This window comes from Bufo gargarizans, chromosome 2, assembly GCF_014858855.1.
Source record: "Bufo gargarizans isolate SCDJY-AF-19 chromosome 2, ASM1485885v1, whole genome shotgun sequence".
In the NCBI taxonomy this organism is placed as follows: domain Eukaryota; kingdom Metazoa; phylum Chordata; class Amphibia; order Anura; family Bufonidae; genus Bufo; species Bufo gargarizans.
The window spans coordinates 661869986-661895084 of NC_058081.1; the positions used below are offsets into that span (position 1 = coordinate 661869986).

General features: G+C 41.7%; 1 protein-coding gene across 1 annotated transcript in view; it reads right to left on the reverse strand.

Moving 5' to 3' along the window:
- Positions 1-2391: 2391 nt before the first annotated feature.
- C2H11orf53 (chromosome 2 C11orf53 homolog) overlaps positions 2392-25099 on the reverse strand; it is a 107551-nt gene continuing 84843 nt past the window's right edge. Inside the window, exons 3-5 of the mRNA XM_044278442.1 lie at positions 9528-9570; positions 6637-6935; positions 2392-2796 (exon numbers count right to left, since the gene is read on the reverse strand). Of these exons, the coding sequence (XP_044134377.1) occupies positions 2392-2796; positions 6637-6935; positions 9528-9570 (747 nt within the window). The remainder of the gene's footprint in view (positions 2797-6636; positions 6936-9527; positions 9571-25099) is intronic.

Sequence of the window (25099 nt, forward strand, 5' to 3'; positions counted from 1 at the left end):
CCTTTAAATCAAGAGATGTCAGATTTATGAGCGTTAAGAAAGGCAGAGTGAGGGACTGCAAACTGAGCCATCAGAGAGCTCATTTGACTCTCTGATATTGCATGAATGGCACTGAGCAGCCTGCAATGTATGAGAACACATGCAGGCTACAGGAGACAAACTGAGCACAATTTGTAATAACGCACAAGCACAAAAAAAGTTTTTTTTGTGTGACTGAAATAGAGGAAAAAATAAAACAATTTCTCAAAAGGCATCCGTAACCTTTAAATCAAATATACCAGAAGTTTTGACTTGCTGCCACCACTAGGTAGGGACAAACATAACTGTGAAGCTTTTATCATCAGAAGTAGTGATAATGTATAGTTTAATTTTTAAAATTTTTGATTCTGAGTTTTAATGGAGGCGGAGGTTAACTTTGAAGTAGTGTTCTCTGCATTTAGCTGCTTCACAACCCCTCTGCTCCTGGTTGGATGCTAAAGCTTTAAGGCCTCATGCACACGACCGTTGTCTGCATCCGTGTTCCGTTTTCCATGATTTTCTGCGGACCCATTGACTTTCAATGGGTCCGTTGAAAACTCGGAAAATGCACAGTTTGTCATCCGCGTCCGTGATCCGTGTTTCCTGTCCGTCCAAAAAATATAACCTGTCCTATTTTTTTGACGGACAACGGTTCGCGGACCCATTCAAGTCAATGGGTCCGTGAAAAAACACGGAGGCACACAAGATTGTCATCCGCGTCCGTGATCCGTGTCTGTTTTTTTCCTATAATTTTCAAGGCAAACTTGACTTAGATTTTTTTTTTTCGCTTTTCTGGTCTGGTGATCCTCCAAAAATCAAGGAAGACACACGGAAGAAAAAACGGACATGGATCATGGAACAACGGAACCCCGTTTTGCAGACCGTGAAAAAATACTGTCGTGTGCATGAGGCGTAACTCAAAGCAGAGGGGGATAGGCTGTGAAAGTTCTGGTCAGAAAGCACTTCACAGTGAAGCTCCACCACCTTATAACTAACTGACCGTTGGAGGTCTGATATCCCAAGAACAAGGGCCCCTTCCCTCATCCTGATGAAGTGGCATGCCGAGCATGAGCCCTACAGCTCCATTCATTCTCTATGGCAGTGACGGAGATAGCAGAGTACAGTACTCGGCTATTTTTGGTGGTCACATAGAGCATGAATGGAGTGGCAGGATGGATGGTCACCCAGCAGCTTTATCAAGATGGGGGAACAGGACCCCTGTTCTTAGGCTTGGTGGGAGTTCCAGTGGTCAGAACCTCCTACTGATCAATTAGTTATCTCCTATCCTGTGGATAAGGTATAACTTGAAAACTTGACACAACCCCTGTAAGAAGCAGAATCTTCTAGAATACAATTAGGGTTGAACGAATCAAAGCATCTGAAGCAGAATTTAATCCGAAGTTTAGAAAAAAAAATTGATTCACCGCAAAGCCAAATTTCCTCACGCTTTGTAGTAATGAAGCAATTTTTCCTAAAACGGTGGCTAAAAACAAAAACAAAAAATATATATGCTCACCACATGCACTTGATCGCGGAGAGACTGTCCTCTTCTGTCCTGAATCAAGATGGGAGCGGATGGCCTCTCCCTGATCATGTAGATGACGTGAGTATATATTTATTTTAACCCCCTGAGCACCTAAAGGAGAGTCTCACATGCCGCGATCAGTGTTGAACGCGGCATCTGACGGGTTAAATGATGGGGGGGGGGGGCGGGTTTGGGTGGTGGCGTGATCACCATTCCCCATCATTGCACCTGCTCCATACAATGAAAAATGATTTGTGACGAATTAATTAGTTACAAATCTAATTTCTTGACGAAGATCGTCAAAGCTGCTGAATCAAATTTTTCTAAATATATGTTTGTACTGTTCTCCGCAACCCCTATCTAGTGCTGTCAGCAGTTTAGAACGACCAAAACTGCTGACAGACTCCCTTTTAAGCAGATTACGAGCAATGTGACTGACTACTCCAGGAATTTCCCCACTGAGGGACAATAAAGGGATTTTCTTCTTCTTAAATCTCTCTCTCTCTCTATATATATATATTACATACATACATAGGAACTTTATTGAAATATCTAGAAATATTTTTCACTGAGATCATAAAAAAACTCTTAAATGATAAATTAATGTGCAAGTGTGATTCAAATAATGTCCAAAAAAGTAATAAAAATTAGCAAACCAGTAAATGGTTTTATTCCCTAATCCGTATTTTTATATGGATGTAATAGTTCAAAGTTGCTAGCGGGACTTTAAGAATCATCATTTGTACAGCGATAAACTTCTCTTGAACACATTTGGACAGTGATACTAATCTAAAAGTATGCTCTAAAACAGATATAAAACATTACGTGATGGAGTAGCTAATACAGTTTTAGTAATTTCTTCTCAGTTCATATGGCCCCCATACTGTATTGGCATCATCCTTTGGCCAAGAATTATCTTGTAGAGAATTTGTCTCATTTGAGTCCTCCGGGGAAAGGTGATGATGATGAACCATCTTAGGGGTCAGTTCATTGGACACTGTCATAAATGGTTGGAATGTATATGAAGAAGTGGTTGGAAAGTTGGTGGGGTAATGCACATCGTCAAGAGAGTGCAGTGAGTAAGACTGTGTTCCTTGTGTTGAGGAAGACCCTCTACTTGCACTTCGGTAGTGGACAGCTCCATTTTCAGAGGGCAGGCAATTTGTAGATGATGATACAGTTTGTGATGTGTCTGTGCACAAAGTATCCAACTGGTTCATGGTGTCAGGAACTGTCTGCTCCCACGACTCTCTCTACGGAACAAAATAGACATGAAGGAATAAAAAATATAAAAAAGCAAATGATGTACAAACCATGCAGTCTAATTTTCACACTAGCGTTTTTACTGGATCCGGGAGGGTTCAGAAAAAATGCTTCCGTTACTGATAATACAACCGTCTGCATCCGTTATGAACGGGTCCAGTTGTATTATCTTTAACATAGCTGAACTCCACTGAAAGTCAATGGGGGACGGATTCATTTTCTATTGTGTCAGAGAAAACTGATCCGTCCCCATTGACTTGCATTGTGGGTCATGACGGATCTGTTTTGCGCCGCATCCCAGGGCGGAAAGCAAACTGCAGCATGCTCTCCGGTATGAGAACGGAATGCATTTTGAAGCATTCCGTTCTGTTCAGTTACGTTTTGTTCACATTGACAATGAATGGGGACAAAACGGAAATGTTTTTTTCCGGTATTGAGACCCTATGACGGATCTCAATACCGGAAAATATTAACACTAGTGTGAAAGTAGCCTTAGAAATATACTTCTACAAGACATTGCATGTGCTAAGACTAAAACTAGTATCTTGTGTAACAGTGTTTAGCTGTGTACCATTTAGAGGTGGTCTGGCTATTGGTACAGTTGGTATATTAGTATTCTAGGTACAGCAGTGACTATGTAAATGTTAATTATGAATGGTGTCGTATTCACTTATGATTGTATCCTATAGCTGTAGACCACACAATATAATTTGTATACTGCACTTCCTCCTCATAGACCTGTCCTTAAGTTTTGATACTACCAAACACACAGAGATGATCCTGTCATCCCCCTCATGCATCCTGGATTCTATGGGGGTCATTTATTAAGTCCACTGTTTTAGACGCTGGTCTTAATAAACCCCTGTGCTGGTGGTGGATCTGCCCAAGTTATGTAGAGGCGCCGACCTCTACATAACTTTGGCGTATCCAGCGCCGGTCTAAATGTAAGACAGCTCCCTTGCTGGCTTACATTTAGACCATTTTCTGCGCCTTAAATAGGCATAGAAAATTATAAATGAGACGAGCCTGATTGGCAGTACCATTCCTGGCCCACGCCATGCCCATTTTTTTAGACCTGGCTAAGCAAGGAAAAGTCGCAGATTGTGTGGCAAATAACCTTTGTGCCACAAACTGCTCCAGACATACAGCTAATATAGGCGTATTTCTGGATAGTAAATGACCCCCTATGTGTTTATTATTGCAGATGCTGTGCTCACATAAAAATACCTAAGGGTACACAAGGGGGCAGTTAAACCACCCCTTGCCATTGCAATAGTTTATTTTTTCCTCCCTGTCCAGCTCTTGAATCACTCTTCTAGATCATGGAGAGGACTATGCAGCTGTACAGTTATAGCTGCACAATCCTCTCTATCCCCTACTTGCACTATGATCAGTGCAGAGAGGAAACAAGAAGCTTCTTTCAATGTTCAGCCAGTGTTTGGCTGGTTGACATGGGTTCTGAGGATTACTTGGGGTTGAGTCTGGATTCTCCTTGGAGCCTACATATTGTAGGTACAATCGTGACAGCATGGACCACCAGGGATCCTTACATTAACAGGTAAACCAGCAGGTATGCCAGCAATAATTCATTTAGACCACCTAGGATCATTACATTAAACAGTTCACTGCCCTATGACTCCCTGCCTGCCCTAGGTCACCAACTGTACTAACATTAACCCCTTTACAGTTCTACTCCACCATGTATACTGACATTAACTCTTTTATTGGTCTAGATAATTTGGGATCTTTAAAATAACCTTTTCATGGTTGACCAAGTCCACAAAAGATACTGGAATTAACCCCTTCACTGCCCAGACCACCTGAGATACAGAAATTAACTTTTTCGCTGCCATAGGACACCAGGGATGCAGAGAATTACCTCTACTGCTCTAGACAACAAGGTATGCAGAAATTAACCCCATACTATCCTATACCACCAGGGATGTAGACAATAACCTTCACTATGCTAGACCTGAATGCTTTTTAATACTATATACCTGAAGGCAAAGTGGCCCTGTATATCTGACTTCTTCTTATCATGGCACTGTACGTTAACACATGATGCAGTTCTGTATTGTCTGGCTGAGAAGGATCTGAGCCCATCCTAACTACGCCCCTCACTAGCTACAAAGGCTTAGATTGGACATTGCCAGTTGCCGAGTATTGGCATGCTTTACCATAGGAAGTATCCTGCTAGCGCCACTGCACAAGGACTAGAGACAAGTGTTTGCTAAGCAGTTCTGTAGGATCAGAAGGTAGGCCCCGCTTCTGTAGCCTGTCATTATAGCCATGTTCTGCAGAGTCTATTTCATATAACTGTGACTGGTCAGAAATTTCAACCTTAAAATTAAAGGGATGAAATGTATAATTCTGTATAGCTGGTGATCTGATGACAAGACTGTATATTGTATGTCTTTCATAAAGTGATAGATACATTTCAGAAATTGATATCTATCATATGTAAGCCTATGAAAAAGGTTCATGATATGAATTATATGGAAAACAAAGCCAGCATTGTGCAGAGTGAGGGAGAATAAATAAAAATGCAATTCTTTATCTGTGTATTTGTAGATCTGCCTTAAAAGGAAAACATCAGACACCGTCTGACTTCATGACTCTGCTACACTATAGGCCGTGAACAAGGTCCGGGACGGATCGACACTTTGGCCTATTTGCAGTGAAAACAATTGGGTGAAAAAAAATGTCTGATTAATTTGCATTCAATATCCGAGTGCCATGATTCCAGTTTCTTATAGTTTCATTGGTTTACTACCCCATCACAGAGTACTGGGCCCCACAATTAGTGGAGTGCCAAGCATTCAGTATCATTTTACCTCCCTAAACCACCACTCTGCCTTAACAGTTGACCTGACAGTCTTTCCAAATATGTCTAGTGAAAAAAAAGCATTCTTTTTAAACTGCTGTATGTAGGAACCTGCGAAGGATTAAGGAGATCTTCACTCTGTTTAGAAGACTCATGCTATCTAATGTCCAACCCTACCTCTCTAGTCTTAAAGGGGTTGCGCCATGAAACACATTCTATATTTTCAAACCATCTCCTAAAATGATCTGAATACTTTTGTAATTGCACATGATTAAAAATGTTATATAGCCACTGAGTTATTCAGTCTGTATAGCTCCTCTTTCTATTTGTTCTTTTCCTTATCTCTTGTCCATCTCACTGAGGTGGTCGCACACGCTCAGTTGAAATCTTCAACTGTCAACAGCCATATATTCTGTTAGAAGTTATGGGAGATCTCTGGATCCATGTGAGGTACAAGGCTGGTTCTAGCTTTGCTGCAAAGAGATTGTCATGTACTATATGGTGTCTGATTATAAAATTTTTTAACATGATATAACTCCTTTAAATGACATTCCCCTCATCTGCTTTAATCACCAACAGACTCCTCCAAATCTCATGCGTGTGCTATTGCCTTGTAGCATATACATGTTTTCTTGTAAGTCAGGGGTCATGACTGACTAATCAGCTGCTTAAAAAGAGGGCTGAGCATGGGTGAATCCTGGTACAGGCTGGGAGCACGTCACTCCACCTGGACACACAGCACAGTTCCCGCTGCAACATCAAGACTTGGAGGATCTGACCTCATTTTACAGAGACCTTTATGGGGGAGCTGCTCCAAATTTTCTTGCTTGGTTATCAGCCCAAGGAAAAAATTCAGACCAGCTGCAGTGTAATCTAAAGATTTATGTAGAAATGGGAAATTCAGTTTATTAAAAAATGTTTTCTGCCTACAGTCAGCCCAGGGAAAAATAACTAACACAAGGGATTGCTAATTATGTATAATTGAGGACTATTTGCTATTTCTTACCAATAAATAATGTGATGGGTCTCCAGAGAAATGAGGTAGAAGAGGTGGCAGTGATGAAGCGCTGAACAGTGAGCTACTGGCAGATGATATCGAGGAGCTCCTGTAGTCACCTATAACATCCGAAAAGTAGGGATCCAGCAATGGTGGGTAGCTCTGAATAGACCCTGGCTCGCATCCTATTGATTTTGACCCCAAGGGTGACGAGTAGATGTCGGCTGAGTATTGCTTTGCAGTATGGAACTCAGATTCAGGAAGGAAAGATCTTCTTACTCCATAATATCCAGATAATACGGGAGAACCTAGTAGAAATTACCAGCGGTTAATTCCAGCCCATATTCAAAGGAAAAACCATACCATATGCAAACTACAATTAAGGAGGAGCTGTAGACTCTCCTGACATGTCTGTTTTAGCGACTAGTAGCATCCCCTTGTAATAACAGTTCCTCCAGATTCCATTCTTATGACTATATGTTCCATTTCTTTATTATTCCTGCTAGAAATTTTGAAAGAATTACTATCAGTCTGCAATGAAATCCAGCTGGGTGTTTCCAGGTGGGGGGGAAACTGATTGGATAGTGTCAGACTGTGCAGACACCACCCTCCCCCCAAACTGGTAACACCCATCTGGACATTCATTGGAAACTGCTAGCAATTCATTCATTACTTCTAGCAGGAATAATAAAGGAATGGCACATCATAGAGTAATAAGACCATATGCTCCAGATTTGTTAGAATATGGGGAATACAAGTAGTTACTAAAACAGACATGTCAGGACAATGCAAAACATAACAATTCTTCAATCCGAGTAATAAAAAAAAATCCTTTGTATTTTTTTATTTCATGGTAATCCTGCCTGTGATGATAATGAGATGACCACTGAGAATTCATCTATATAGAACAGTAAGTGGAAGTCTTTTATTAGGCTCTGTGGCAGGAGTGAAAACTGCAAGATTTCAAGATTTTTGTTTAATGTATTAATGGCATGGAAAATTTAAAATAAGGAAAACCACTAAGAATAAAAAAATAAATAAATCTATATATATATATATATATATATATATATATTTAAACAATAGATAACTTTTCTGCAGACATATTCCCTCTAAACCTTAGAACTCATTCAGTGTGACACACTGCACCATATGCATATATATGAGTGAAGCTTCAGAATTGTTCTGAGCATGACTCAGATATCACTATTTTATGGCAGTTATTTGAGAAGTGTCAGAAAACAATGCCAGATCTTTAATAATAATAAATAATATTTTATACCTTATGTATATTAAATACAGTGTAATGGTGCATTCACATGACCGCGGATCCGCAAAACACGGATGCCGCCTGTGTATGTTGTGCAATTTGCAGAATGGAACGGGCAGGCCATTATAGAAATGCCTATTTTTGTCTGCGATGGCGGACAAGAATAGGACATTCTCTATATTTTTAGCTGGGCTGCGGAATGGAACAACAGATGTGGACAGCACAAGGTGTGCTGTCCAAATCTTTTTTGGCCCATTGAAATTAATTGGTTCGCACCCGTTCCGCAAAATTGCGGACATTTTTGTAGCATAATTCATTTTGCCATTTTAAGTAAAAGTCCAGGTTACTTTTGCGATTTTAGATTCAGTATATTCATACATCGCTGACTTGTGAGCTTTTAGCTGAGCAGAATGGGCACAGGCATGAGCCCGCTCCACTCAGCTAATCCTGGCATATGTGCTATGCCAGCATTTAGTCACGCTAAGAGGGCACAGGCAGGAACAGCAAAGTGTGCTCCTGCCTGTACAGCATTCGGTGCGGTCCCCTTTGCTCCAGTACAGTGGAATCCGTACACCGCTGACAAGTCCGCCATGTACGAATATACTGAATCTAAAATGTGACAGGCACCTAGACTTGGGTGACTATCTGTAGTGTTGATTTCGTGGACTTCAATCCAAATTTTTGGATAAATTTAATTTGTCACAAAGCCAAATTTCCTTGTGCTTCATGGTAGCGAATTAACCAGAAATAGTGTAAAGAACAAAAAAAAATTATACTTATCTGATCTGATTTGCTCGTGATGGGCTGGCTGCCGCCATCTCGCTTGAAGATCTCGGCTGAAATCCCATGTGCAAAATCTCAGGCCGTGCAAAATTTCGCGCCAGATCTTCAAGCAAGATGGTGGCTGCCGGACCGTCATTAGCAAATGGAATCAGATTTTTTAAATTTTATTTTATCAGATGCGGCGATCATGTATGAATGCAGCATCTGAGGGGTACAATGACGTGGAGCAGCACAATCGCCACTCCCTGTCATTGCACCCACTACTTGCAAGAAATGCGCTTCATGATGAAGTAATTCGTCACAAAGTTAATTTTTTTGTAAAATTCGGCGAAGCAGCCGAATCGAACTTTTGAATAATTCGCTCATCACTACCTATCTGCTTAGTAAAATGGCAAAATCAATAAATATATTAGAAAAAATATTTTTAGGCCATTTGAAACATTTTTTTATTTAAGTTTAATACTCTTTTAAACTTTAACCCTTACACTTTTAAGATTTGACTCTTTAAATAATGTATTTCACTTACAAAGTAGTTAATAAAGTTATTTTTAGGAAAAAGTTTTAATAAATTGAATACTCTTTTTAGTATCCCTCTTAATTTTTTAAAGTTTTACTCTTTAAATAATGTATTTCACTTACAAATTAGTTAATAAAGTATAACAGAAACATAATTTTTAGGCCATTTAGAACATTTTTAACTAAAGTTTAATAAAAGTTGAGTTACTCTTTAAAAAAGTAAAAAAAGATTGTACTCATAAAAATGAAATTAAATAAAGAACATTTCAAGGACCGTTTTTTGCCAGGGACTAGACATATTTTGATTTATATTCATGAAGAAAATACTTACTTGACATTTGGACAAATGGAGTCTGAGAAACATTGGTACTGCCCTGTAAATGAAAGACATGTTTCAAACGTTTAATTCCAGCAGCAATCCAAGTTTAAAACAAAATTCTAAAACAAGTAATATATCAGCTCCTTCCCAAATTCCAAGGAGCAGAAACTATGTAAAAGAATAATATGCTAAAAATACAGCTAAAAATGGAAAAATACAGTATAGCAACGTGTAGGTTCTTCATCATCATGGGCCTTTTCTAGTATATGGCAGTGTGTAGACAATTCAACTAGTATGTGACCATGGAAAGAGAGAATACGGCACTCTATCTACCATGCCATGGGCATAGCTATAGCGGGTACATAGGACCCAATAAGGATACAGAGAGTGGTGTCCGCACTCATAAACCATAACAACTTTCTAGTTTTCAAAATTCATAAAAAATTTATGTTTTGATCTACTTGACTTTGATGGGGTATTTTTGGGCATATAAATAAAATAAAAATAAAATAAAAAGTATACATTCTTTCATATATTGTTACATTTATTGTAGAGATGAATTTCTTGAAATTCGTTTCGGGACCTATTCTAACAAATCAGTCAGAAAAAGTGCAATTCAGGTCCAAATCGGTTCTACCCAAATTCAGAAGTGCTCCAATTGGCCTGAAAATTGACTATACACACAGTGGTATTGGAGGAAGTAGTGGCTTGTTCTGAACAAAATATACAAAAATTATGCCTTAATGGTGGCAGATTCTTGCTCCCATTAATACACACATATGTTAATATCGGAAGAAACAGTGGCTTGTTTTGAACAAGCATCCAAAAAGTATTTTTTTTTTTGGGGACCAGCAGCAGTATAGTATAAAACATGATGGACAGGAGATGTACAGCTGCATAGAGGTATGTACCAACAGCAGTAACAACACAAGGCAGGAGATGTACGGTAGTAGTAGTTACAGTAGGGGAAGTAGAAGATGTGGCGGCAGCAGCAGGAAAGGCAGACATCAGCAGTGACATTATTGAGCTGGGGATAAATAGCCTCAATGCCATATTTATGCATTGGCCTGAGCCTCATGTACTTACACTACCGTTATGTCTGCTTGGCTATGATGATGCCACACTGAATACCCTCTCTGACAGTACACTGGAGGCTAGACAAGACAGAACACCTATAGCAAACTGGGCCAGTTCTGGCCACTATTTAAATCAGCTTTCCCATAAGTCCATGGAGTCAGGGAATAGTGTATATGCAGGAGAAAGGGTACAGTCCAGGTAAGAATGAACCTGGTTGTTCAGGCAGGCATATCTGTTTGCAAATGTGCATCAGCTTCATACAGCACTTGAAAAAACCTTCTCTATCATGTTCATAAACCTGAATTGGCTGCTGACAGTGCTGCTGAAGCTTCTGCTACTTGTAGCAGAGAAGACCGAGGGTTGGTGACTTAACTGGGGGTGGAGAAGGGCCTCTTCCTAGTCAGACATGTGGGAGGCAGGCATCTGCTTGAAGATAAGCTCCAGTAAGATGAGCACAAAGTGTATCCTGGCAATACAACAACTTTTCCTCCCATTTGAAATCAGGAAAACATTCCCCCATTTTGCTTTGATAGAAAGGGTCTAAAAGCATCGCTTTCCAGTAGCCAGCATGCTTCTTGCCATGCTCTCCAGCGTGGCCAAGATAATGGTCATGGCCATTGTCATCATCCTTATCAGCCTTGTCCTCCTGCATCACCAACTTTTTTCCTCCAGTGGTAGTGCCCTTTTCTCCTCCATGGGACTTCATCTTTCTGGGTCCTCAACAGCAACAGTGTGGTCAGCAAGATGTGGAAGCTGTTCTTCTTCCACCATATCTTGTTGCAGCAGTGCAAATATTTGTTCTGATACAAATATCAAGGGGGTGACATAGTTGATGCCACTGTTTTCTCTACTGACAAATCTGATGGCCTCTTTGAAGGTCATCAGTATGCGATACACATCCCTGATGAACTACCCTGCCTGAGTTCTAAATAACATGCTGATATAATCATGTACCGCTTTACGCTCCTCGTAAAGATGCTCCAGCATATGCAATGTGGAATTCCAGTGAGTTGGAACATGATTGATCAAAGTCAGACCATTCTGTCAATGCGTTCTTAGTCACATAAAAACTGCTGAAGGTCCATGGCCAGCATCTTCTGCAAACCACAATACTTTTTTTAAAAAGCATTTCACCACTAAATTTATCATGTGCTCCGTGCATGTAGAATGTGTTAGTTGGCGGAGAGACATCCAGTGGGAAATTTGCTGCTTTATGCACAACTGATCCACTGCGTGGCTTCTCTTGCCCAGGCTCACCTTTCTAAAACAGCATGGAAATGTTTCAGTTTACAATATGAAAGGAAAAAGTTGAAGTGAAAGCAATGCTCTGCCATGTTTCTGTTGGGGACAGCAGCAGTGTCTATTAAGGAGGAGGTGGATAAGCAAATGGTGTGGGAACTAGGCTGACACAAATATGGAGCTGTCAATATGATGGGACCTCGTTGCTGTGGAGCTATGTGATTGCTACTGTGCAAAACATTGACCCAGTGTGCTATTAAAGACAGGTACTGTCCCTAGCCTTAATTGCTGTTCCAGGTTTTAACGATTATGTGCACCTTGCCGCACAGTGACAATGCCAAGGACTGACCCACATTCTCCACTACAGGGAGTGCAGAATTATTAGGCAAGTTGTATTTTTGAGGATTAATTTTATTATTGAACAACAACCATGTTCTCAATGAACCCAAAAAACTCATTAATATCAAAGCTGAATATTTTTGGAAGTAGTTTTTAGTTTGTTTTTAGTTTTAGCTATTTTAGGGGGATATCTGTGTGTGCAGGTGACTATTACTGTACATAATTATTAGGCAACTTAACAAAAAACAAATATATACCCATTTCAATTATTTATTTTTACCAGTGAAACCAATATAACATCTCAACATTCACAAATATACATTTATGACATTCAAAAACAAAACAAAAACAAATCAGTGACCAATATAGCCACCTTTCTTTGCAAGGACACTCAAAAGCCTGCCATCCATGGATTCTGTCAGTGTTTTGATCTGTTCACCATCAACATTGCGTGCAGCAGCAACCACAGCCTCCCAGACACTGTTCAGAGAGGTGTACTGTTTTCCCTCCTTGTAAATCTCACATTTGATGATGGACCACAGGTTCTCAATGGGGTTCAGATCAGGTGAACAAGGAGGCCATGTCATTAGATTTTCTTCTTTTATACCCTTTCTTGCCAGCCACGTTGTGGAGTACTTGGACGCGTGTGATGGAGCATTGTCCTGCATGAAAATCATGTTTTTCTTACCTTGCAGACTTCTTCCTGTACCACTGCTTGAAGAAGGTGTCTTCCAGAAACTGGCAGTAGGATTGGGAGTTGAGCTTGACTCCATCCTCAACCCAAAAAGGCCCCACAAGCTCATCTTTGATGATACCAGCCCAAACCAGTACTCCACCTCCACCTTGCTGGCGTCTGAGTCGGACTGGAGCTCTCTGCCCTTTACCAATCCAGCCATCTGGCCCATCAAGACTCACTCTCACACATCAGTCCATAAAACCTTAGAAAAATCAGTCTTGAGATATTTCTTGGCCCAGTCTTGACGTTTCAGCTTGTGTGTCTTGTTCAGTGGTGGTCGTCTTTCAGCCTTTCTTACCTTGGCCATGTCTCTGAGTATTGCACACCTTGTGCTTTTGGGCACTCCAGTGATGTTGCAGCTCTGAAATATGGCCAAACTGGTGGCAAGTGGCATCTTGGCAGCTGCACGCTTGACTTTTCTCAGTTCATGGGCAGTTATTTTGCGCCTTGGTTTTTCCACACGCTTCTTGCGACCCTGTTGACTATTTTGAATGAAACGCTTGATTGTTTGATGATCACGCTTCAGAAGCTTTGCAATTTTAAGAGTGCTGCATCCCTCTGCAAAATATCTCACTATTTTTGCCTTTTCTGAGCCTGTCAAGTCCTTCTTTTGACCCATTTTGCCAAAGGAAAGGAAGTTGCCTAATAATTATGCACACCTGATATAGGGTGTTGATGTCATTAGACCACACCCCTTCTCATTACAGAGATGCACATCACCTAATATGCTTAATTGGTAGTAGGCTTTCGAGCCTATACAGCTTGGAGTAAGACAACATGCATAAAGAGGATGATGTGGTCAAAATACTAATTTGCCTAATAATTCTGCACGTAGTGTATGTGTGAGTACAAGGAAGGGATAACTTTTCTGGAGAAATAATGGAGGACAAGACCTGTTTGGGGGGAAAAAAATTGAGCTTGCAGACAGTGATGGTTTGCTATATGCAAGCACACAGTAGAGAATGGATTTTTTGTAAGAAAAGATAAGATGTTTTTTTTTATTAATTTTGGGGATAAAAGGAACTTCAAGACAATTTTCATTTTTTTAACACAAGACAAAACAATTTTAAATACTGTTGGTGAAGACACAAAAATCACAGAGAATTTTCTTCAGTTAAAAAAAAAAGCTAACAAAAATATAGTAAAATGGAGTTTACAGACGGCAATGGTTTGGTATATGCAGGCACACTGGAGAGAATGTATTTTTGGAAAGACAAGACAATTTTTATCAGTTTTGGTGAAGACAAGAAACTTGCTGACAATTTTCAGCTGCACAATTTTAAACAATTTTCTAGAAAAAAAATTCCCTATCGTAGAGGTTACAAAAAAAGGTATGTAAAGTCAGGCACATGACTCAGATAAATCTATTTTACCATGTACCTGCATAGTATGTACATGTCTTATTCTCTGTCTGCCGAGCTTGCAGAGAGATTGCAGACAGCGATGATATGGCAATGATTCTCAGTTCGACATAATCCAGTACAATATATCAGTGGTCCACAACCTTTTTTGCACTAACGACCAGTTTCATGCAAGACAATTTTCCCAGGGACCAGGTGGGGGGAAAGGGGACGGGGGTTATGGGGCGGGGCTTAGGGGGTGGGCGGGCTTAGGGTTTTTATTTTTCTGTTACGTTGCTCACCACATAGGACATTTTTAAATATTTTAATAGTTTGGACTTTTCAGACATGGCGATATGTAATATGTTTTTTTATTTATTGTTTATATATTTTATATGTAAAATTGTGAAAGGGGGTGATTTATACTTAATATTTACATTTTTTCTATTTAATAAGTATTTCCCCCCTTTACATTGTCCCTGTCCCTGTCCCTGTGCATAGTAAACACAGCAGCAGGGAGCTTACCATGGCAGCCAGGGCTTCAGTAGCGTCCTGGCTGAAATAGTAACTGATCGGAGCCCCTGGATTACACTGCTGGGGCTCCGATCAGAAGCTGCCACTGCCACCAATGAAGAGGAGGGGAGGGGACCCTGTGGCCACTGCCACCAATGATTTTAATACTGGGTGGTGCACTGCGCCACCAATGTTTTTAATACTGGGGGGGTGCACTGCGCCACCAATGATAATTAACCTTTAATACAGATACAGGAGGCGGGTGCGGCAGAATCACATCGCCGGCACCCAACCACTGATAGGGAGCTGCGATCGGCGGCAGTTAACCCCTCAGGTGCCGCTCCCGCCTCCTGTATCTGTAAGAGAACCTTTCATGGGTCCATACTTTATTAACTAAGTACTGTAGCAGGACATGTAGAGCGGCACCCAGGGATCTCCCTGTACTTACTATTATACCTGGGTGCTGCTCCGTTCGCCCGCTGTGGCTCCCATTACCATCTCCCGTGTTGTATGCTAATTACTACTATGGAAACACCAGGGAGGAGACATCAGCTTCTCTTCCTGGGCGTTCCTTCTTCCTAGCGGTAGCGCTGTTTAATCACTGTGCAGAGGGTCACAGCCAGGGAGAAGGCGAGATTTTTTTTCTCCTTGGCTGTGACGCTCTGCGCAGTGATTGGACAGCGCTGCAGCCAGGTAGAAGGAACGCCCAGGGAGAGAAGCTGATGTCTCCTCCCTGGTGTTCCAATAGTAGTAATTATCATACAGTGCGGGAGAATGTAACGGGGGCCACAGCGGGCGAATGGAGCTGCGCCCAGGAATAATAGTAAGTGCAGGGAGATCCCTGGGCACCGCTCTACATGTCCTGCTACTTAGTTAAAAACCCATGAAAGGTCCTCTGGTTAATTATCATTGGTGGCACAGTGGCCACATTCCCTCCCCTCCTCTGCCCACTCTCTCCTCATTGGTGGCAGTGGCTGGCCAGCATCACATTTGGAAGGAAGGAACGCTCTCCTTACTTTCCGCTGTACGGCCGCTCGCTGTTTGTGATGTGCGCATCGGGCGCGCATGCGCCTGGCGTCTCCGCTCATCTGTATTGCCGCGGCTTGGCAAACAATCTTTCAGGGCCCGGTCCTGGGCCGTGGCCCGGCGGTTGGGGACCGCTGCAATATATGACAGGTCAGATATAAGATTCTGATTCATTGACTTTTTATAATACAATGTACATTACGTCAGGGACACGACTCTGATATATAGTTCTTTGTCATAAAAAAAGTTGCAAACCGTGCAAAGTTGCAAAGATGCTCTCAAAAAGGAGAAGTAGTACCCCACATAACATGACAAAGGCCTCTTACTCAGTTAAGCAAGTTCTTTCTGCTTTGCACTGATGAAGAACAATCACCCCAAAGCAACTGTCTACAGATTAGGCACTGGTTTAGTTATAATCCTAAATTATTTCTCAAAGCTTGGCACTGGCTTAGCTAAAATAATCCTAAATTATATCTTAAGGCTTGTTTAAAAGGTCGAACATTGACTTACAGTATAGCTACCTTACATCTGGTGGCATAACAGGCTCATCTTTCATTTCTTTTTGAAAAGAGCTCATTTGCATACTACGAGACTGCAGTTACACAGGGAATTGCAGACACTGGACTGATTTTAGAGAGCATGCCCAAAATTGATAAGCAGCTTCCAGCACATTAAAAAATATTTTGACTACTGACTGACCTGAGAAAAATGCAACAGACAAATAAACCTCAAAAGCTAATAAAAATAAAAATAAAAATCTGAATTTTAAATCAGTTTAAAGGGAATCTGTTATCATGAAAGTGCAGTCCAATCTGCAGGCATAGTGTTACAGAACAAGAAGAGCTGAGCAAATGTATATCTAGCTTTGTAGGAATAAGCTATTTTATTCAAGTAAATCTTTGTTCATTCTCAGCTAAGGCCTCATGCACACCGCCGTTGTGCAGCCGTTCCGTGCATTGGGGACCGCACTTTGCGGTCCCCAATGCACGGGCAACATCTGTGCCTCGGCAGGGACGGATCGAGACCCATTCAACTTGAATGGGTCAGTGATCCGTCCGCACCGTAAAAAAAAAAAATACAACATGTTCTATTTTTTTGCGGTGCGGAGGCATGGACAGAAACACCACGGAAGAGCTCGGTAGTGCTTCCGTGGGCTTCCGATCCGTGCTTACATTCCGCACCCCACCGCATCTTACGGATTGCGGACCTATTCAAGTGAATGGGTCTGCATCCATGATGCGGGGTGCACACGGCCGGTGCCCGTGTATTGCGGACCTGCTGTATGCGGGCCGCAATACAGCCACGGCCGTGTGCATGAGGCCTAAGGAGTCCAGTGGGCTCTTGACGGAGTAGGACCACCCACTGGACTCCTTAGCTCTAGCAGAGATTTAGATGAATAAACTACAGGTTATACTAAATCTTTTTCCAGAAACCTATATATCAATCCACTCAGCTTCCCCTGCACTGTAACATGCTGCCTGGAGATTGAACTGAATTTTCATAGTGACAGGTTCCCTTTAAGGCGGATTCATATATCCTAGGATTTCCTTTCCTAATCTATATCCTTTCTATTATTCATTGCAGTTATTAGATGTCTAGTAAACTATGCCAAATTCATTTACCAATATTGCATTTTTAATCATTAAAGTACAACCAGATAAATTATAAAAACAGCAATATAAACTTTACTACACAAACAAGTCAATAGTCTAATGGTAAAAAAAGCACCAATGACAAAATAAACACCAACGTCAGCAGCCTTAAATACGACCAATTACTTATTTTTTGAGACACAGGAGATGACAAACTTGGTCATTTTTGCATAAAGCAAACAGCGAGTTCCTGCTACGTATGGCAGACAAATTCAGAGATTAAAATTTGAATGTAATTTGCCCATCCGAGGTTTCCTCTAGAGCAGCAGCTGTCCAGAGAGAAGAAATCCTGCATGGATGCAGAGGCTTCAAAAGCTGCGTGTTTACCAGTTGGCAGGCTTATAAAGCCGATGACAGATAATGCAAGGGTTGTCTGCCACAATACAAGAGTCGCTTGGATAAGCCGTAAACTGCATAATACATCAACCAGGTTCCGCCTATTCAAGCTTCGCTCTTAAAACTATGGTTTTCTTTGAGGTGAACATGTAGCCATTTCAAGGATTATGGACAATCTAATTCCTGGGGTTTAGCTGTGTTTAGCTTTGTCTAAGACGGTAAATACAATGTTTGCTTCGAAGTATAAAAGAAGAAAAATGATTGGTCCACACAGATCTTAATTCACACATAGCCTGCAGGAAGATTAAAGTTTGCTTGTAAACTTTGTCTTTATGTAAGGTATTGTGCAGGAGTAGAAAAATATTGCTGTTTTTTTCCAAAAACAGCGCCCCACCTGGCCACAGGTTAGGTCTGGTATTCCTGCTCAGCCCTATTTACTTCTGTGGAGCTGAGCTATGATACTAGGCATGACCCATTAAGAGGTGAGGTGCTCTATGGGAAGAAAACAGACATGTTTTTTTTTCTAACCCTGGAAACGTTTCTGACGTCAGTCTTAATAGGAAAATTAGCTGGTGTATTGTGCGCCAAAATTATTAATAGATACATTAATAATTTTGGCCTATCCTTAGGAGGACCATTCTTCAAAAAATTAAATCTGTTCCAGAAGGGAGCTTCAGTAGATTTTTGGTCCATTTTGCACCAGTTTTCTCGCTCATATATTGGTGAATGTGTCAGACTGTGTAGGTCCCACCTGTAGCCCACCCAAACACCACCCACTTTTTTCTGAAAATGGTGAGGGTGTCAGAAAACAGCAAAGAGTCTCAAATTTTGGCACAACTTGGGGATTTTCTATACTTAGAAGTTCAATACATTGTTCAAGTCATGTCCTCATGTGAAGTGTGGCTCCATTTTTAGAGAAACTTTTTTCTCAGCAATAGGCACTGTTCACCCAGTGTTATTTCACTGAAAGTACTGCACAGAAAGCATATAGTCAAAAGGTTTTTAAAGTTTTCCTTTATTGTGGATGCCTGGGAGATCACACATTATGGAAAGTAGTTTGCATACCAAAAAAATCTAAAGCGGGCCATATATATTAGATGAGAGTTGGCTGCAACTGTCAATTTCAGTAGGACCATTCGACGACTAAGTGTCGTACGTTCAGTGGAGGTAGGCCAGGCAACTGCTACAGGGCTTTGGGGGAGGGGACTCTGTATTTATGAAGCACCTATTCCACTTTTTCCCCATCCATGATGCACCAAACGTAAACTAGAATGCAATTAATTTCTTTTGGTTAAAATTCTATTTACTCGGTGGCAACTCCGTTGTACCAAATACTTTAGTTGATCTGTTTTAGGCTCTGTTCACATCTTATTCTGTGCCTACTTTGAAGGAATACATCAAAGATTCTGGCAACAAATACCTCCGATAGAAGACTGCGATGTATTCCTCTATATACTGTACATATCCAGATCTCTCAGGAATACATGTTGTTACTGTGTGCCTACATAGTAAAAAATATATTGATGCATCCTGGCCCATACTGGCAAATGCCAAAAATACACTCTTTCGGCATGCTGGGTGCAGGAATAGACTCAGCCTAGGTTATAAAGGGAAACTTCCCAGTGGGCCGAAGCTCAAGGGGACGCTTGAGCACTCGTCACTGCCACCAGCCAGATAATAAATGATCTGATGCTCCCAAAGTTAATTAGCACTGGGAGCATCAAACACTTATGTTCCTGGCTGGTGGCCACAAGTGCCCTCTTAATTCCAACTGTATTGCCATCCTGAAGCAACTAGAGTAGGAGGACAGAACGTGGCAGGTGTGCCACCACAGTGGGGCAGCTTCTGGGAGGTATTTGGTTCTTCTGGTACAGTATTTTGAGCTGCAATATGGTATTGCTGGCACTACCTACTTGGGTTAGACCTGCCTTCTGTCAGTTTGGGCCACTTTTTATTATGGTCACAATGGGCAATAGTCTTGTCTCCCAACTTATATCTTTAGCGTGTATACTGTGAGAGGGCCTTACTGATACAATCTATAAACTCATCATTGTGATTTATTCTTTGAAGTGTGTCGTGAATCCATCTTTGGAAAGGCACCTTAGCTTTTCTACAGGTATTGTATCCAAAAGAAATCCATTGACTTTGTAAGAAGGGATTAGTGTCACAAAAGAACTTGGTTGGTGAGTCCTTACAAACATGACGGACTGATTTACATAAAGCTGGTCTACGGCTTCACCACACAGTAAACAAATGGCAATGGAATAAGTCGGAGCCTGTCTTGCTTCAGTATTGAGCTCATGTCATTGTGTTGGTATGTTTGACTTCACAATAGTGCATTTCATAAATCGGTATGTGGGGCAGTATGGAATTGACTTTTTTTTTAACAATGGAAGCTATTTTTTCTGCTGTTTTTCAGAATACTGCGATTGGGTTCCTAACTCCCAGGTGGGACAAATATTTTTCACTGGAAGATTTACTATAGAATTATACCTTCTCTGGTGCATATGGAACCTTGAGGTCCACAAGCAACAATCCACATTTCTGATGGAAAGGTCACCAATATCAAATTGGTGGGACTCCAATGCCCTGCACCACCGACCAGCTGTTTCAGACTGCTCTGGAATGCATATAGTGGACGGAAGACTCCATCAGCAGCTCAGCTCCTATTCACTTGTAATATCCAACGCTTGCCTTAATATCCTCATGATTTGACATTTTTGCTATATAATTGTTGCAGGATTGAATGTTCTGTGATTTATTATAAATTTTTGATTCAAATTCTGTAATGATCCATGATTTCATGGTTTATCAGCTGTAGAATCTACAGGTGTTACACTAGGGCAAAAAAAAGAATATTGTACAAAGATTTTTTTCTGAATTTTAAGATAGCAAATCTGTATTTTCTAGATGGTATAAAATAAGAAAATTTTTGAATTTATGGAGTGTATATACCATAAGAAACATATAGTTATTGGCAATGGATAGTGTATAGATTAATAGATGACTGCAGGGGTGTAGACAGGGGTGACAGTCGCAGGGCATATTCTCCAGGTATGGGGAGGGCAACAACAATAGTGACTCTGCCATGGCTATTTTAGATACAAAGCTAAGGAAGTGTCCTGGATTTCTTTATCCCAGATGAAGGGGCTAGCTCAGCTGAATGTAATGATACCATTCATTTAGCAATCTGTTGCCTCATTTCGGAGAAAAAGTATGTTTAATCCATATTCAAATGAGCAGTTAAGTGCCCTGCAGGGCAGGCCCACGCTACTCCGTGCACCCTTGCTCCTGCTTTCTCTGCTAGCTCCTCGAAATCCTTATTGACAGGTCAGGTTCCTGCATAGTCATCTCTCCTGGCCCTTTCAATCGAGGGAGGGAGGGGCTGGCAGAGGAAGCAGGAGGAGCAAGGGTGCACAGAGTGGCTTGGGCCTGCCCTTGGTAAGAGGTCTTCTTGAAGGAGTCTAACATTGACTTCCAGGGTAGCCTCTAATAGGTGGCACTATCAAGGTAATTTTATTCCTTTTAGAGAAGAACTATTTTGCATACTTTTCCCATGGAGCATTGCTTTAAAGGGGTTGTAATAAACTAGAACACCAAGTTTGCAATCTTCTAAAAACAATACAACTCTTGCCCATGTGATATGTGAGACAGCTAAACACTATTCAAAAGAAGAAGAAAGCAACTTTCTAATCCTATTTAAATTTTATGGAGATATTCCAAATATCATATATGTAAGGCCAGTCTTAGTGCATCTGCCCCTGTGTCTATATGCTTTCCCTTTCTCCCATGCAGTTTATTTGCAGCTTAATTGTGTGACACATACAACTGAGCATACGCAAATGCCGATCCACCAATGGAAAAATGTTAATAGTCATATCAACTTGCGCCCAGCCAGCCTCGCCACAACTGCCGTTTGAAGCGCCGCCCAGCTTATCAATATTCACTGAGCTGGGCGGCTACTCTGAAGCGCTGTACTAGTGTCCCCGGCCATCTTCAGCGCATGCACCCGGCACCCTCACTGGCCGGGATCGCATCGCGCGTCTGCTTTATGCGCATGTGCCCGGCACTCTCACTGGCCTGGATAGCATCGCGCGTCTGCTTTATGCGCATGGGCCGGGCACAGCAGCGCCCCCGCATGTGCATAAAGCAGACGCGCGATGCGATCCCGGCCAGTGAGGGTGCCGGGCGCATGCGCTGAAGATGGCCGGGGACACTAGTACAGCGCTTCAGAGTAGCCGCCCAGCTCAGTGAATATTGATGAGCTGGGCGGCGCTTCAAACGGCAGTTGTGGCGAGGCTGGCTGGGCGCAAGTTGATATGAAGCACCGCCCCTTGGGCAGATTGAACACCAGGAAAGCAGGTTATAAAACTTCAGATTACTGTATTTATGAGGTGGACAGGGGGGATACTTAGATGATTCTAATACCCTTTATAAGACCTGTACTGTCATATATACCCCTAAATATGCTTTTTGGGCCTGTCAGTGTCCCTTTAAGGCTGTTTCAGACAAGCATGTCCTGTGCGGAAATCTCGCTCCGTATGTGAACGTGATTCCTTATTTTGGATCCTGCTTGTTTCTGAGGAGCACACAGCATTCTAATGATTTATAATGCTGTGTGTCCCTGCATGATCTTGAAATAATGCTGTTAGTATAATTTGGTAGAAATAAAGTCATGCATCGAGACATACTTTAGCATTATAAATTAGTATAATGCCATGCTCTCCTGAGAAACGAGAAGTGTCCATAACGGGTAATCATGCTCACACACGGAGAGTAATTTCCGCACAGGACACGCTTGTCTGAAAGAGCCTTTAGGCTTAGAGTAAATTCTTACAGTACTTTGTTTTTAAAAGAGTTTGGATTAGAGATGAATGAACTTCTTGAAATTCGTTTTGAGTCTGATTCAGCAAATAAAAAAATAAAAAAGTATTTGGCCAAATCGATTCTACCCGAATCGAATTTGCTCCGATTGGCTTCAAAATTGGTATATGACACTCTGAGGTCTCCTAGGACTCCTAGATTTTCTCTCTTATATTTCTCTTTTTTTCAAATTTCTGTCCCCCTCCCCTTTTACTGTCTTTAATAAGATAGCAGTAACAAATAATGTCAGAGTGACACTGTAAGTGTGTTGCTGAGTGCTAAAAAACAACGCATTTAAAAACACAATGTGCCATTGCATGTATTATGCTTATCAGTGATGGCCAGTTCGCAGTGTTCGCCGACAAACACGTGCGACCTGCCATCTTTATTCCCAAGCCCGGTGATGCAGAGGTAAGTCCTTACCTGTGCCTGCGCCGCTCTGAAACACATGCGGTCCCCGGGAGCAGGCAGTTCCGAGAACAGCCCGATGAAGGGTGTTCTCGGAACTGCCTGCTCCCGGTGACCGCATGTGTTTCAGAGCGGCTCGCGGCGCAGGCACAGGTAAGGACTTACCTCTGCATCGCCGGGCTTGGGAATAAAGATGGCAGATCGCATGTGTTCGTCGGCGAACACTGCGAACTGGCCATCACTGATGCTTATTAATATTAGAAACATTTGAATTTAAGCACACACAGTGTTATGGGAAAAAACAGTGACTTGTTGGGACGAAGTGTCAAAAATTATGGCTTAACGTAATGGGGGCAAATCACTGCTCCTGTTTATGCACAGAATGCCTGCCCATATTTATACAATGTGCTAATTGTCAGAAGAAGGAGTAGCGTGTTCTAAATGAGCTTGGATAAATTATCCTTTTTGATTGGGAGAAGCAGCAGTACAGTGTGAATGTGGAAAGGATAAGTTGTGTAGGGCCAATAACTGTCCGCAATAGTAGTGTCAGCTGTAGCAGCAGAACATGGAACAGACAAGGCAGTAGATGTGTGTGCGGCTGTGTTAAGGTACTGTAGCAGTCCTAGTAGTGGCAGCTGTGCAGCAGTAACGGTAGTGGCAGTAGGGGTAATGAAAGTGGCAAAAGGGGGAATTAGCAGCAGCCATATAGTATAGAGTATGATGACAGTAAGGCAGACAGCAGTGGCATAATGCGACCAGTAATCAATAGCCACCCTCAGAAATAGCAGAGCGATGCATTAGCCTCAGCCGGAGGGTTGTAAAAATTATCACAGTTCTATGCCTCATTGATTTTGGAAAATGTTATGTTTTGTACACTGATGGAGGACAGGTTTGTGAGTTTGGGTGTGATGATACCACTTGCCTTGCTGAAAACCCTTTCTGAGATGACACTGGAGGCTGGACAAGACTATACAGCAAGAGCACACAAGGACAGTTTGGGCCACTGTTCAAATCTGTCTACCCAGAAGTCCATTGGGTAAGGGAACACAGCATGCATTGGAGAAAGGCCAGAGTCCAGAAAGGACTGAACCCGGGCATTGAGGCGGTACGTCTTTGCAATTTTTCCAGCGATCATCTAATGTATGCTGGTAGTGGTCCAAAGTCTAACGATGTGTTCAGGGACTTGTCTCTGATGTGGTAAAAGCAGGTTACTGTCCCTACTGTATATATCTCTATTAGTGCTGGGATGAGGGCTAGTAGTCCCTAGTAACCTAACCAGGGAGCACCTGCCCTGATAAGGATGACCCTGTCCAGAACCTCTCCCTAGTGAGGGGACTTCTATACCAATATAGAAGTCCCCTAAGGAGTATTGCTAGAAAATTGTACATAAGAGAAGAAATATGGCATGTCTGGCAACACTAGGGACTTAATAGGGTGCAGGTCAATTACTAAAGCAAGGTTTCGGACAGGGTCACCTGTATAGAGGCGGGTTTTCTGTGGTTAGGTTACTAGGGACCACTAGCCCCCCTCCCAGCACTGATAGGGATATATACAGTAGGGACAGTAGCCTGCTTTTATCACACAGTTGACCTGACACTAAACTCTGCATTAGCCTTTGGACCACTACAAGCATAAGTCAGACCCCCTGAAATATTGCACAACCCAAGATCCACTATGCCATTTGGAGCACTGGAGAATCCGTGACCTCTTTTCAGTACAAAGGAAAACACCTTGACCAGACCGCCCATGAGAAACGCTGTAGGTAATACACCTTTGGGACATTAGGTACCCCTCACTTTATTTCTAATGGACATCCTGTTAGGTGTAGTAGACTTATGATAGGTTTTTTGTGTGATTGTCTTTTAGGCTCCACTACATTGACTTGGATGGTTAGTTGTATATAGTTTTGACTGCTTGGTGTTTGCACCATTTTTTTAGATTTGTCTGAATTGAAACGACAAAAACAAATCTTAATTTAGAATTAATTTGCTCATCCCTGGTTTGGATATTTTATATATGTAACTAAAATGAAGATACATAACTTTATGCAGTATA